This window comes from Cordyceps militaris (genome assembly GCF_000225605.1).
Source record: "Cordyceps militaris CM01 unplaced genomic scaffold CCM_S00008, whole genome shotgun sequence".
Taxonomy (NCBI): Eukaryota; Fungi; Ascomycota; class Sordariomycetes; order Hypocreales; family Cordycipitaceae; genus Cordyceps; species Cordyceps militaris.
In genome coordinates, this window is record NW_006271976.1 from 547,383 (window position 1) to 562,131 (window position 14,749).

A 14,749-nucleotide genomic window follows, 5' to 3' on the forward strand; every position below is an offset into this window, starting at 1 on the left:
ATCTGCGCTCTTCGTCATTACCGGGCTGCACTGCACCGCCTGTTCTACCTGTCATTGTAGAGCTACTCTACTGTCAGAAATCCAGCGAACGCAAAAATTTACAGAGATTTACCACGCATTCACAGTAAAATAAATGAATATATTTCATAATTGGCCATGTTAACCATGGCAGCAAGGCGTTGTCGGTACACCTCCAGCGGCGTAGTGGGGTCCTGCTGCCTGGCGCGGGGCAAGCCACGGCCACTCGTTCCCGCGCACTGGCAGCGCCTCTCAAACCACAAAGCTTCCAGCTTCTCTTCGTAGCTCAACCCTCCACCCAACATTCTTCCATTTTCTATCTCTACCTGGGCCATGCGCTCTGCTGCTGCCTGTCATTATCTTGGCTTTCATTCTTCCCCGACAGCATCGCGTATACGGCCCTTGACAGACACCGTTCCGGTTTCGCATCACGCAGTCTTCCAACCCACCCCCAAATCATCTTCGTCTTGGTCGCCTTCGCACCACTACCATCATAATCCATGCACACCACAGGCCTCGCCGGTCCCTCTACATGGCACCGGGCTGTTACGCCGACGGCGGCTTACTCGCGCCGCCCGCCGAGCCCACCCTCTATTCCGACTCAGATGGTCCGGGGCGACGAGTCTAGCTGCCCCGTCTCCTACACCCTTAAGCCGACCGAGGACTACCTCGACGCCATCCAACTCACCCGTGCCCAGTTGGCTGCCGTGACGCGCGGGCGAAAGCAATGCTCCGTTAACCGCGCGAGCCCCTGGGTATACGAGCAGCGTCGTTACTTCCACTCCATCCTCGACTACATGAGCCTCGGCCCTGTCAGCGTCGTCCGTGACCGCGCCTACCTCGCGCGCGAGCAGATTTCCATGATTGTCCACGTCCGTGACGCGCGGATGCCCCCAACACGCGCTGTTGATGATGCCTGTAGGGCCTTGCCTGGGCTCACAAAGTTTGAGGTCGCCGTTCGCAACGACTTTGACCTCCTCCACCAGCTCCCCGCGATCATCCATACAATAAATACACACATGATCGAGTTGAGCGACGAGACGGCGTGTCAGACCGACGTCACACCGCGTATCGGCAGAATTTTGGTCACCTGCGCCACGGGAAACGACCTCTCTGCGCTCCTCGTGGCAGGCTACGTCATGGCCATGTTTGGGCTGTCCACGAGCAAGGTGGTGGGTTTTGTGAGCTTGCAGCGCTTCTGCTGCACATTTGATGAGGACATCAAGCGCATCCTACAGACTTGGGAGGATATCCTCAAAGCCACGGCTGTTGTCTCCAGGGACCGGGCGGCCACGCAGAACACGGCCCGACTACCAAAGTCCAAACGTGACGTGCATGACATGATGAGCTCCGACTTGAGCACGGACGACAGCTTGTGCGATGACATGGATCGCTTTACTGGAAGAGAGGCTTTTGGCCCTTTCATGGATATGGACTAGAACGGCGACTTTTTATCTAGTACTGCTTCTCTGTTTTGCTTTGAGCGTGGCGTGGCACGGCGTTTTCGGTTCATCATATTTTTATCGCCGGTCAAGACCAGTCAGACTCGAACTTTGTTAACCACACTGGGATCAGCTGTTACATGGGTATATTTTATAATACTACGCGCAATGCACTTTTCATCTTACAAGCCACCGTCTCAAGTAGCTCCAAAGAGTCCAGCTGGTGGCAGCAGCTTCGTTTGCTGCCAGCTGGCGCTCCGTTGCCTCTGCATGTCCAACAACAAAACCACCGCAGCTTTCCAACAGCTTCTTCCAATTCTTCCAATTTTCATGCCGTCCTCTTTCAATCCCTGGACTCTCCACCGTTCTCCATTGGCGTCACCATGGACCAGGGCATGATTGACTGGACGGCATTCCTGACCGACGATGCCTGGTTCCTTCCCGACCCGTCGCCAGCAGGGGCAGAGCTCGTCGCCGACGTCGAATCCAGAGCGGCCTGGGACGAGCCGCCGCCGCAGTGCGCCCAGCATCCGCAAGCGTCGGCCGATTGCTGCTGGCGGCGCGCGTTCCTCGACAGCCGCGCCGTGGGCTTTGAAGAGGAAGTGGCAGCTCTCGGCCACTTTGGCATGGGCTTTCCAGACGGGTGCTACCCAGAGACGGTGCCGGGCTCGTTTACCGCCACGCATGTCGAGTGCGGGCCGCCCTCGTCTGTGCTGGACGACGAGATCTTGGATATGGACGAGACGAGCGGTCCTCCGGGGGGGCCTTTTGCCGAGGAACCGAAAGAGTATCCGCACAAGCGAAAAGCGCAGAGCCCGGAGCTTATCCAGCCGGTGGAAGACGACTCCGACTGGACGCCAGACTCTCCGAAGAAGAAGCGCGCGAAAATCACGCCGCCGGCCAGGAAGCAGCGCAAGCCGAGAAACACCCAAGTCTGGTTCAGCAAGCCCGCCAAGCCACGCATCGCAGCGCCGCGTCGCCCCGAGAAGAATACCATACCCGCTCCAGGTAGCAACAGGACAGCCGTTGGCTCCAGCGCACCCTTTGCCAACGAGGCCCGGTTTGCCGCCTCGATGAAGCGCGCTCGCCTCGCTCGCGAGGCAGCCACGGCCCGTCGGCTTGCCGAGTGTACGATACGGCAACGTCGAGGACGCGTACAGTTGAACGGGGTATAAGCATCATGTTTTTGAGCCCTGTAGAGTTCAAAATGAGTATTGCTTTGCATACAGAACCCTGTTACTAGGTGCACGGCACCAGGGAGACAAGATACATCGCCGGCTAGGTAGGCTCGTCTTCCATATTCTTGTCATCTTTGTAATTCTATTTCATTTTTCTGATCTTTTTTATCTAATTCATTTAGGCGTACAACCAGCTGTGGGAAGATTTCCACGCGGGCTGCGGGTGGCGGTGGCGCGCGTGTCGGCCGAAACGTAGCAGGCAAGTGGTGTTTGCGGAGATGGCGGGTGATGCCGTGTTTGCCGTGCACGCCATGGCAGCCGGGGTGCTCATCGAAATTGGATAGGAGATTTGGTGCTTTGCTTTTGTGTTTTCGCGATGGTCCGGAGATGCAGGAATTTTTGATCGGGCAATACCTGGGAGTACGTTGGCAGTCATAGATCTGGGCTCATTTTTTATTGCTTTTTTTGCTTTTGGTTCAATACAACAACATTTTCTAAGCAATTTACTTGACCATAGCTGTGCTCTCTGACTGTGCGTCGCACTTGGCGGCAGTACTTACGAGAGCATAATCGTCACATCGTGCCGAAATGGTAAATCATCTCCCAGCACCTTTTTACTAAGTGTATCCCCAGTCTATCAAATTGTGTAAAACACGATCGCTTAAGCAGCCCCAAAAGGCGCGCTGGTAAATACCCTGGCAAGAGCCCTGGTGAGGGCGCTAGAAGGAGCACTAAAAGGTGTTATAATCACTGGGAGAGCGCAGGTGGGCGCTAAACTTGCTGGAAGGAGTTGCTAGAGGTGACGTTAAGAGGGGTATGCGTAGGAAAGGTATGGTGCAAGTATATAAAGAGTACCTAAGATGACTACGTGTTTTATCAGTTAGCACGACGTGACGATCATGCCCATCAGTACTCGGCCGAGTGGCGTAACCTTGTTCATCTAATTTTACTACATATTAGTGGGGGTGCCGTCGAATATAGCCCCGGCTATAAAGCCGAGTTCTTTGGTTATCAGCCACGTACAGCGGCGTTTGGCTAGGACGAGATAGCTTCCACCAACAGCGGCGTTATTAGTACCTCTTAGAAGGCGTCAAGAATATAGGACATAACAGGTCAGCTATTATAGGCAGGGTATAGTTTTTTACCTGGACCGTCAGAGCCCATTCGGTGTAATACAACCATACTATACCCCCCCATGAAACTCCACGGTATCATTAGTTCTTGCCTAGTACCGCTGTACTACATTCTGAATCGTCACGCATGACCGTTCCTATGCCAAGCGGTCCGTTTTCTGCGCCGGACAAATTGCAGTCGGTACTTGTAATGTTGTGGAATTGTACCTATCACTTTATGTTGTTTCATAGCAAACGCCACAGTTCGAGGCACTCTGTGTCGGGTAACCCTGCTGCAGCCAGCCGGTTCCGTCAAACGCGGCGTCACGCGATGATAGATGCACCACCCGACAACAACAGGAGACACAGCAATGCGACTCGAGCTCCCTTGGGAGAAGAAAACATTCGTTTGCTCGCACATACACTCCCCTTGTCAGATTTTAATCCTCCGCACGTTTACCCTTGGCTTTTGCCCAAACCCCAGGCTGCCTCGCGATGATTTCACTAGGTACAGGCTCGAACTGTCCGCCTTTAAAAGCAAAATTCAAAGACAATACCGTTTTCACAGCCTGGCTTGCGGATCATGCGAGACTTGACGATGATGGAGCCGACCTCTCTGCGACTGCGCCGTCGGAGGGAATCAGTGAAACTGCGGCCGAAATTTCTGCCCTCATGATCACCCCCCGGGAGTACCAGAACGAACTATTTGAAAGGGCAAAGAAGAAAAATACAATCGTGGTTCTGGACACTGGTATGTGTGGTAATTTCCAGAACGACCGAAATCTTGCTGATATGTGCCAGGGTCGGGCAAGACTCTGATCGCCATCATGCTCCTTCGTCACGTTCTCGAACAGGAGCTGGAAGACAGATCCAACGGCTGCCATCGAAAGACGGCTTTTTTCATTGTCGACAAAGTCGCCTTGTGCGTGCAACAATATCAAGTGGTCAAATCGAACTTGCCATTTCCAATCACCAAGTGCTACGGCGACCTGCAGCCCATCGAGCAGGTCCAGAGCCACTGGGACGAACTGTTTGACAAGAACATGATCGTCGTCTGCACCGCACAGATGCTCCTAGACTGCCTAAGCCACGGCTTCATCAACATGAAGCAAATCAACCTCCTCATCTTCGACGAGGTCCACCACGCGAAAAAGGAGCATCCGTACGCGGCCATTATGAAGCGTTACTACCCGCGCAACGACGACGCCAAGCCGCGCATCCTCGGCCTGACCGCCTCTCCCATCGACACAGGAACTCTCGACATGGACGCTTCCGTGCAGCAGCTGGAGAGCCTCCTGTGCAGCGAGATTGCGACCGTCTCGGACGAGGTCCTGGAGGCAGGCTGGGTCAAGCGCGAGCAACAGGAAAAGGTGTGCTTCTACCAGCCGCCCCAGCCTATCCAAAACGCGTACACGGAGTTGACGGCAATGGTGGCAGACTACGCCCGCCATATCCCGCAGCTCAGCAGCGCCGTGCACTGCGCCGCCAAGATGGGGTCGGTTCTCGGCCCCTGGTGCGCCCACCGTTTCTGGCAGCTCCTCATGACGGACAATACGATGAGGACCATGACGCTGCAGTCGGCGAGGAGCAACAGGGTTTATTTTAGCTACGATCGGTACGACGCGGTTTCCGCCGCATTTGAGAGCCTAGGGCCGCTCGTGAACCACCACCAGCTCACCACGCTCCCAACGGACGAAGGCGCCACCTCATCAAAGCTTACTGTACTTCGAGAAACGTTGTGCGTTGCCTTTGAGAAGAACCGGGCGACAAAATGCCTCGTTTTCGTCGATGAGCAGTACGTGGCTTTAGTCCTGGCAGACTACTTTCAGCAACCTGGGACTGCTCCCAGCGGTATGGTTGCAGACTTTATGGTGTGATGATGAACCTCCCTCCTCCGCCTCCAGTCTTCCAGCTAACGTGTGTAGATTGGTTTGTCAAGAGCGTCTGCCTTCTCCAACGTCTCCCAGCGACAGCAAATTATGAAGCTCAACAACTTCAAGTTCGGCGACACGAATTGTCTCTTTGCGACGTCTGTTGCTGAGGAAGGCCTCGACATTCCTGCCTGCGACCTGGTGATCCGGTTCGACATGTGCGTCTCGGCCATTCAGTACATCCAGTCGCGCGGCCGCGCGAGAAAAGCCTCGTCTGTTTTCATCACGATGATGGAACAGGACAACAACCAACACATGAGTCGCTTTCAAAATGTCAATATCGACGCGCTCTCCCTCCGCCGTTTCTGTCAAAGCTTGCCGGCCGATAGAAAGATTGAAAAATACGAGCGCCCACCGGAAAGGGAACTTTTCGTGGCAGAAACGTCCACACTGTCCAACCAAAACAGCATGGTGGTACTCGCGCGGTTCGTGTCCACACTGGGCCAGGGGACGGAGAAGAGCCCGGCGCCAGAATACGTCGTGTCCGGGGTGGGCACCAACTTTACCTGCTGGGTGATTCTTCCCGACTCGGCACCTTTCAAGTCCACGTCGGGAAGCATGGAGCGGAGCAAGATCAAGGCCCGGTGTGCGGCGGCGTACGAGGCATGCACGCGGCTCATCGATCTGGGCAGCATCAACAAAAACCTGCAGCCGACTTTCAGAAAGAAGCTTCCCAAGATGCGAAATGCACGATTGGCGCTGAGGGACAAAAAGCAAAAACAGTACGACATGGTGATTAAACCAAAAGTTTGGACATCACTGCCGGCTGAGATACCGACACAGCTTTTCCAGACCTTTATCCAAGTCCATCCAGACTCTGCTGGTATCACGACCATGACGTTGTTGACAAGAGAGAAATTACCGGATATAGAGCCGATACGGCTTTTCGTGACCATAGATCTCACCATGTCAGCTACTTTGGTACCTGGCGGAGTTGTGGAAGTCTCAGCGGAGCAAGTACAGCAGCTGGCGGCGTTTACACTTTGCCTATTTGGCCAGGTATTCAGTAAACAATTTGATGCGAGGGCTGAAGAAATTCCCTTTTACCTCGCTCCTGCTTCTGTGTCATTACATGGACCAGAGAAATGCGCTGTTGACTGGCGGAGAGTAGAGCACACAGTCTTGTCTAAGAAGCGGGACCCTGAGGTCAAACCCCAAGACATGATGCGGCAGCAATTTGTCGTTGATCCCCACGACGGATCAAGAAAATTTTTCATATACGAGATTGTCCCTACACTGCGAGCAACCGACCCGGCACCTGCCGGGATCCCAGACCACAAGAACCCCGGCTACCAGCTCTCAGACAAATCCATCATGCAGTACAGCTGCAGCACCAAACAGCCGCACCGACAAAAAATTGTATTTGATACTGAACAACCCGTATACAGGGCCTTGCTTTTGTCCTTGCGGCGCAACTTTCTAAGAAGCGACGATGTAGAAGCCGCCAAAGAAGACCAACCATGCTACCTCACTCTCCAATGTCTGAAGATATCTCCAATCCCGGCCGATGTTGCTCGTGCTGCCCTGCTGCTTCCATCTATCCTCTACTTTGTAGACTGCACTTTAGTGGTAGGTGAAGCCCTCCAAATGTTGGGACTCAACATTCCCCTCCCATTGCTTCTGCAGGCCTTTACAAAGAACGGGGTTGATGCCGATGACGAGGAGGACGTCAAGGCCGATGAGGAGCACGGCGGCCAACGAAATTATGAGCGACTGGAGTTTCTGGGCGATACCTTTCTGAAAATGGGGACAACAATTGCAATGTATACGCACAAAACTAACGCTACCGAATTTGAGCATCACGTAGACCGAATGCTTATGCTCTGCAACAAAAACCTGCTCAAAACGGCCTTGGATCTGGGCCTGCATACTTATATCCGCTCCGAGTCCTTTAACAGACGTACCTGGTACCCCAGCCTGCGCCTGGTGCACGGCAAGCCGACAAAGGCAAGTGCTATACAGAACCTCGGAGACAAGACGATTGCCGACGTCTGCGAGGCCATCATCGGCGCCGCTTACATGAGTGGCGTTCCCGACGGCAACATGGACGAGGCGGTCAAGGCGGTGACGAAGATGGTTGCCGACCCGAACCACACAATGCAGTGCTTCGCCGACTATTACGCTGGCTTCTCCGTGCCGGCCTGGCACGCGAGCTCCGGCAGCGCCAGCGTGCGTGCCGCGGTGGACCGAGTGGCCGGGCTGATCGGGTACCGTTTTCGGTCGCCGCTGCTGCTGCGCAGCGCATTTACGCACCCGTCGTACAAGGCCGAGGAGATTCCCGACTACCAGACGCTCGAGTTCCTGGGCGACGCGCTGCTCGACATGGCTATCGTGGACCACCTGTTCCGCGCGCACCCAGACGCCGGGCCGCAGTGGCTCACCGAGCACAAGATGGGGGTCTGCAGCAACCAGTTTCTCGGATACCTCTGCGTCAGCCTCGGTCTGCAGCGCGAGGTGCTGGCTGCGGATGCGGCCGTCCCCGGCCAGATCCGATCGTTTGAGGAGCGCCTCGCGTACCTCAAGGACGCGGCCGAGACGGCCGCCGCCCAGCAAGGGCGCCCGGTCAGCAAGGGCTACTGGACGCTGGCGACGCGGCCGCCCAAGGTGCTTGCGGACGTGGTTGAGGCGCTGATTGGTGCCATGTTTGTCGACGCGCGGTACGACTATGCCGTCGTCCAGCGCTTCTTTGAGGCGTTTGTCCGCCCGCACATCGACGACATGGACGGTTACGACGCGCTCGGCGCGGGCCACGTCGTCACGCAAGCGGCCCACGCGCTGCAGGGGTACGGATGCCGCCGCTGGCGCTTCTGCATGGCCGAGGTACCGTGCGAGTCGCGCACCGGGCTGCTGGCCATCACGGCGAGCGACTACGTCTGCGCCCTCGTCATCCACAGCAAGGTGCACTGGCATGCCAAGGCTGCCAGCACGATTGATGCCAAGAGTAAAGTGGCGGCGATGGCGCTTGGCCACCTGCACAGAGTGAGTCCGGACGCGTACCGGGCTGAGATGGGTTGTGATTGCGACGGATGGGCCTAGATGAAGTTAGGAACGATACAGGTAGAAAAGACGCGACATCATGCTCGACCAGAATACCATCAGCTATCACGTAATATACCAAATGGTCATCTGATGTAATCTGTAATTTGAGATGTGGTCTTACGAGGAAAAGTAGTTCCTTCTATCTTGCCAAGTGAGTTGGATGAAACGTAGAAACTCTTTAACCCGAACAGTTCTCGGGTAGTGAGACTACCTACCTAGTTACATAGGTAGGTAGATTGCTGCATCATAATGGGAGGCTGACTTGGACGAAAGCCCCTGTCTATACTTGCCAGCCCATCGTAGACTCAAGTTGACAGACTCTTTGCGAGCGGAAATACTGTCTCAACTTTTGCCGGAAAAGGATGAAGCATTTTTTAACCTTGAATCGATTTTTGCGTACTACAATAGACTCATGTTGATGGTTGATCACTCACTGTCGTCACGTGCGGTACTCGGTTGGAACTGACATCGCGACCCGCAACGGTTGGAGCTTACTGCTAAGCTTCAACCTCGCTGTTTGTTACCTTAAGCCTCATCTCCAACTGTGCGCCGTGCAGCATTCACAGCTGCTTCTGACATCCAAAGTACCGCAATTGCCACCGGAAAACTGCTATCTCAGACTATAACAGCTTTCTCTTCTGTCCCTCCAGCCTCGGCTGATGGCGCTGTCCCTTGCGACTCTCGACGGGTAGATTCCCGGCTTTGCATCCACAATCCTCAACGGCCGACGACGCGACTCCGTCACAATGACTTCTGCGTACTCGGGGCTTCGGGTATGACTGCCAATGCTTATGCCGTGGCTGGCCAATTGAACTTTACTGACGCGCTCGACAGGCCGTCTCAACAAGCAGCATCCGCCTGTGCCGCCCTGTTTCGGCCCGTGCTGCTGGGATAGTAAGAAACGGCAACCGGATTTCGCGTTGCCAACATGGCCACCAGATTGGTCGGAGCTTTTCAATATCGCTACATCTACAAAATACAGAACCTCGAACCACCTCTACCGAGAAGCCCGACGACGCGAGCATTGCGAGTGCCGAGACGGCTGCGCCGCTACTGAAGAAGCGCGAAAAAGAGTCGGCTAAAGGCAAATACAACCTATACGGCGATGATTGGGAAGAATCTGTGGATTTTGCGATCCAGTCGTTTGAGGACTTGCCGCATCGCCTGTTTGGTGTCAATCAACACATGATCATCAACTACGAGCTGAAAGAAGCTCTCCGTGTGATGCTGCGGCAATTCAACGCGCCCATCGTCTACTGCTTCGCGTATGGCTCGGGCGTATTTCCGCAAGGTGACCTTGGTCGCAGTATCAGCGATGCCGAGTTTCGCGCTGTCCACCCCAAGCCACCGACGGCGCTCGTCAAAGCCCAGAAAGGATCGCCCAAAATGATTGACTTTATCTTTGGCGTCTCCCATACCCAGCACTGGCATTCGCTCAACATCAAGCAACATCGCAAGCACTACTCTGGAGTTGCCTCGCTGGGGTCAGGCGCAGTCTCTTATGTGCAGGACTGGGGCGCTGGCGTCTACTTCAACCCCTTTATTGAGATGAACGGCATGCTCATCAAATACGGCGTCACGAGCATTGATAATTTGGTTCGCGACCTTTCTACATGGGACAATCTCTATTTGGCAGGTCGCCTACAAAAGCCTGTCAAGATTCTTCGCGATCACCCACAAGTTCGCCTTGCTAATCAGCACAATTTAATCGCTGCGCTGCGCACAGCGATGTTGCTTCTACCGCCTGACTTTACAGAGTCTGAACTCTACAGCACCATAGCAGGTCTAAGTTACCTCGGAGATCCTCGCATGGCCCTCCCTACCGAGAATAAGAGCAAAGTTGACAACATTGTTAACAACAATGTTGTGCACTTCCGCCGGCTATATGCTCCACTTGTCAAAACGCTACCCAATGTCGCTTTCACGGGGCCATGCCGACTAGACGATGAAGACTGGGTACTCGACGAGAGTGGTGACAACAAACTTCAGCAGGACATGGACCCAATTAAACGTGGCAACATGGTTCGACGTCTCCCTTCGAGTTTCCGCGAACGCCTGTACTTTCAGTACCAGAAGAAGTTTGCGATCCCGCGCGAGGACTTCTCCATAATGATGAAGGCCACTCGCGATGACGACCCATCATCGGGTGGGCGACGCCAAGGCGGCGAGTTTGATCGGAGAATAGCTGCCGATAAGCCCGAGGAGCTCCAGGCTCTGGTCCGCCAGGTCATCAAGCAGACGGTCAACTGGCCGAGTACCAGCCAGAGCATAAAGGGTTTCCTGATGGGTGGCTGGGGCAGAACATACCGCTACCTAAGGGAAAAGTACGACAAGTGGAAACAAGGGAAGAAGGGCGAGGCCAAAAAGAGCGCCGAGTCCAAAGCCGAAGAGAAATAGCTTGGCTCATTGCATCGAGTTAAAATTGCAGTGTGCAGAAAAAGCCGGCGCACTATCTACTAGGGCGTGGCTCGTTTATAGGAGTTTATTCGATAGAACCATCTGGGCAACTGTACACCCCCCCGAAAAAAAGAAAACGAGATCTACATCAAGCTGAAGACTACGAATAGTGACAACGGGTGATTGCAACAATACAGATTACATGGCTCATTTAATTCATCAGAGCCAGAGCAGGGGTGCAACATCACATCATCAACACCGCCCCCCGCTACTTTTTTTTCAGCCGACCTCAGAAGGAGGATCCATATTTGAAGCTTCCAATAAAGTTCCGGAGCCAATTAATGTGCGAAAAGCGAGATGAGATGCCCAGGGGGCTCCGCATTCAGCATGAGCTCGAAAAGAAAAGGCAGTAGTGAGTTAATTGTTTTCGGTCGCAAATACTCGTGGACGGGTATTACCGTACAAGACATGACTCTACTCCGTACGGGTATAAGACAGTGACTCTAACTTACGGATAGTTTTTTGTCCTGAACTAAATTACAGAAAGGGCTGGCTATACATAATGGCTCGGATGAATTGACCTAAAGCTGACGCTAAGCAGATCATCATGTAATAAGACAAGGGTAACTAACTAGCCGTTGGTCTGTGGGGAAACGCGATAATGTCCGTCTCTTTCACATATGTACTTGTTGTAAGGCAGATACCCGGAAGCTACCCGCTGAAGCAACGCCCATCTTTACTGACGAGGGAATATGTTGGCATTCCTTTTTCTCGTCTTTATGGAGAAGTAGCGGCTCAGATTGCAACACGATGCGTTCTAGTTTGTTCTACTGGCCTCGACTCGCGCTCAGCCTTGCAACAGTCCGGCAGCTTGTAGTTGCAGCAGGTTCCGAAATCGCCGCTACAAGACTTGTCAGCATTGTGAGATAATTCCAAGTGAAAAGCCAGACAAAAGTCGGCGCGATTTAAGGGCCTTGAAATTGTATCACTGCATGTATACTATAATTCTAGAAGCCTCAACAAAGTTGTTCGAGGCCCCGGCCAGCGAACGCCACGCCTCGAGCATCGCGGGCAGGCAACAAGGAACTGACCATCCTTGGGCGGGAGAAACAGGTCAATCTTGGCCATTTGAAGCGCCTGACACGGTGTAGCCTAGTCTAGTTGACCAGTTGCGCCAAAGATGGCCAGCCGCAGCCGCGGTCTCTGATGGTAGCGCCATGTGCCCGACTAACCAGTCAGCAGCCGCGCAACTTGAACTGCCTGCGTCTAGATCTACTTGGGAAAGTGCTGATCATTACTGATCGATCACTTTATTTACGCGGAATACAACGGAGGGCTTATCCCCTGTCTGGTTAGGTAGTTGGTCCTTGGAACGTAGCAACACCAAAACGAGTCTTGACTACACCACCATTCCGAATGCCTTGCAGTCGCTAAAGTGCCATCAAGATTTTCCCACCTACTTGTGATTTTTTTGCCTCTTTTGGCGCCGCTGCACCTGCCCACGCAAGATCCTCCAATGTAAGGCCGGAGATGAGTGGCAACTTCATCAACCATGCTCAACTCATCGAAGAGATCTGAAACTTGTATGACTTGCCTCGATTCTCGACAAATTCACCCACTTGCAAGGCCACTATTACTAGTGACGGCATTTACCTCGCAGGTTTCGTATAGTGTGGAAAGCGCGCCTGGAAATAATGTAGGCGAGAGCAGTCAGATTTCGACGCAGATTCAGACTCACAGCGCCGCCGGCCAACTTCAACAAGTTCAGAACCCTTGCCAAATACAGCATCTAAAGTCACTAGCGTTGCGCCGTCGGCCGGAGATGAACGTTGTTCAAGAGTGATTCTCAGACCGCGCGGGATATACGCTCTGCACCACCTTCGATACTGCTGCCGCCGACTTGCGGCGGTTCCAACGAAGCGGCCAACCACTGCTATGATGTACTTGTGAGTAGTGGTTTGGTCCCCATCTTGGAATTCTCATCTTGGAATCCGCAATGTCTGCAACGAGCGACAGAGTTATACTGCCCTTTACTTTTTTGGGTCGCAGCCAAAAGGCCGCGGCTGCTCCGAGGAGACTCAAGGTTTCTGAGCCTTGGCGGGGTTCACTCATCTACACAGGCGGGAGACGCGGAAGGATTGTAGCTACAAACTGCCAAGCTGTCTCTAAGCCTTGCCACTATACGGGATTTAGAGAAGGCTGAGAACTATTAACCCTTCGCCCAAGAACAGCTTAGAAGGCCCAACTAGACGATAGTAGTGTAGATGGGAGAGAAGAAGACTACAAAGAGTCAAGAAATACAAGAACGCAAAGGGATACACGGAAAAAAGGGATATATCTATCAAGTGCATGCTTACGTTGAAATGTATGTGGGCTATTCGCCAGTGAGGATTGGTGAGGATTGGCTGTCTGGTTGAAGACTCGGCATGCAAGCGGTACGTCCACTACATAAGATATTTCCCGAGGTGACGAATACCGCATCATTCATTTTTTCGGCGATTGCCCGTCCTCGAAAGCACTAGGATGCAACCTGCCCCTTGTCGACGTCGAAGGGTGCCAGGTCGTCGGCACATGGTATCAAGTCCACATCGACATGAGTTGGGCTGGTCAGTTCACATGGCATCATCAAGTTCGAACGAAGCTAGGTTCTCAGAGAGGCTGCGCGGCATCAGAGGCTGCAGCCCAGGGTTCATCGGCAGATCCGTTACGATCCCTGCGCGTCTCAGTTTGCCCAGAAAACTCTATTCTGTGCCTTGCTCTGCCGTAAAAATCATTTATTTGAGACGAAATGAGGAGAGAAAATTTGCCAACGTACCGATGGCATTCCTGTTGCTCCGTGGGTTCCTATCGAGGACATTGACTCCGGGACGAACGAGTGTGTGAAATTACGACTCGGATGCTGATTCCACACCGTTTTTGATGGAAATTGGGGTGCTACAGTACTGCAAACCTCGCTCTCAATTGCGGGCGGAAGGCGGACATGGGACCAGGGCCCAGGGAGGGCGAGAAGCGATCGTGACGTCTTGATCTTCTGCTCCCCGAGAGCGCGCTCCCAGTTGAGACGAAGAAGCTTTGCCGGGGAGGGGGGGGGGGGGCACGGAGCCGACTTGGATGATTCCTGTTGCGCCATCATTCGCCCTTGCAGAGGCGTTGCAGACGTCTTCCCCTCTTCTTTTCCTGTGGTTCGATGCAGTGATGATGTACTTTTGATGCGTCGTGTCAACCCGCGCCCGCTTCCCACAAAACGACGAACCGCGATCCTGGTTCAGACAGCTCTGGGTTTGATGATCGGAAGGCGACCAGAATGACCAATTCATACCTACCCCTTGCCCATTGTGCGACAACGGAAAGCTTTCCACTCCCTGTCTGGACAAGTCGCTTCACACCTGCATCCTCGAGGATTACGATAACTAGGAACCACGGCGACGGTTCGTACTGTGCCCCGGACCATCACTCTGGTGACCCAGTGTCAGCCAGTCGTTGGTTTTGTGGCGCTTGCAGGGGGGGCATGTCGTGGGTCGATCTCGGCCACCCTGACGCTCGGTTGCCTTTTTGTGATTCCCATCACTGTGGTTCGAAAGAGGGCCTGTTTTGGTTTTATTTTCTTTTATTTTCGCCATTTTTTCCTTTTT

General features: G+C 53.8%; 4 protein-coding genes across 4 annotated transcripts; all 4 read left to right on the forward strand.

The window, feature by feature from the left end:
• Window positions 1-518: 518 nt before the first annotated feature.
• CCM_09255 (dual specificity protein phosphatase 3) lies at window positions 519-1,457 on the forward strand (the record flags this gene model as incomplete). The annotated part of the gene is made up of 1 exon (XM_006674389.1): window positions 519-1,457. One exon carries the CDS (start codon window positions 519-521, stop codon window positions 1,455-1,457), a length of 939 nt encoding a protein of 312 aa, XP_006674452.1.
• Window positions 1,458-1,843: 386 nt separating this feature from the next.
• Window positions 1,844-2,742, forward strand: CCM_09256 (uncharacterized protein; the record flags this gene model as incomplete). The annotated part of the gene is made up of 2 exons (XM_006674390.1): window positions 1,844-2,629; window positions 2,704-2,742. 2 exons carry the CDS (start codon window positions 1,844-1,846, stop codon window positions 2,740-2,742), a joined length of 825 nt encoding a protein of 274 aa, XP_006674453.1.
• Window positions 2,743-4,245: 1,503 nt separating this feature from the next.
• Window positions 4,246-8,717, forward strand: CCM_09257 (RNase3 domain protein; the record flags this gene model as incomplete). Its single annotated transcript, XM_006674391.1, has 3 exons — window positions 4,246-4,501; window positions 4,552-5,621; window positions 5,676-8,717. The coding sequence occupies 3 exons, from the start codon at window positions 4,246-4,248 to the stop codon at window positions 8,715-8,717; spliced, it is 4,368 nt and encodes a 1,455-aa protein (XP_006674454.1).
• A 749-nt stretch (window positions 8,718-9,466) lies between these two features.
• Window positions 9,467-11,117, forward strand: CCM_09258 (MMP37-like protein; the record flags this gene model as incomplete). The annotated part of the gene is made up of 2 exons (XM_006674392.1): window positions 9,467-9,493; window positions 9,555-11,117. The coding sequence occupies 2 exons, from the start codon at window positions 9,467-9,469 to the stop codon at window positions 11,115-11,117; spliced, it is 1,590 nt and encodes a 529-aa protein (XP_006674455.1).
• Window positions 11,118-14,749: the final 3,632 nt, after the last annotated feature.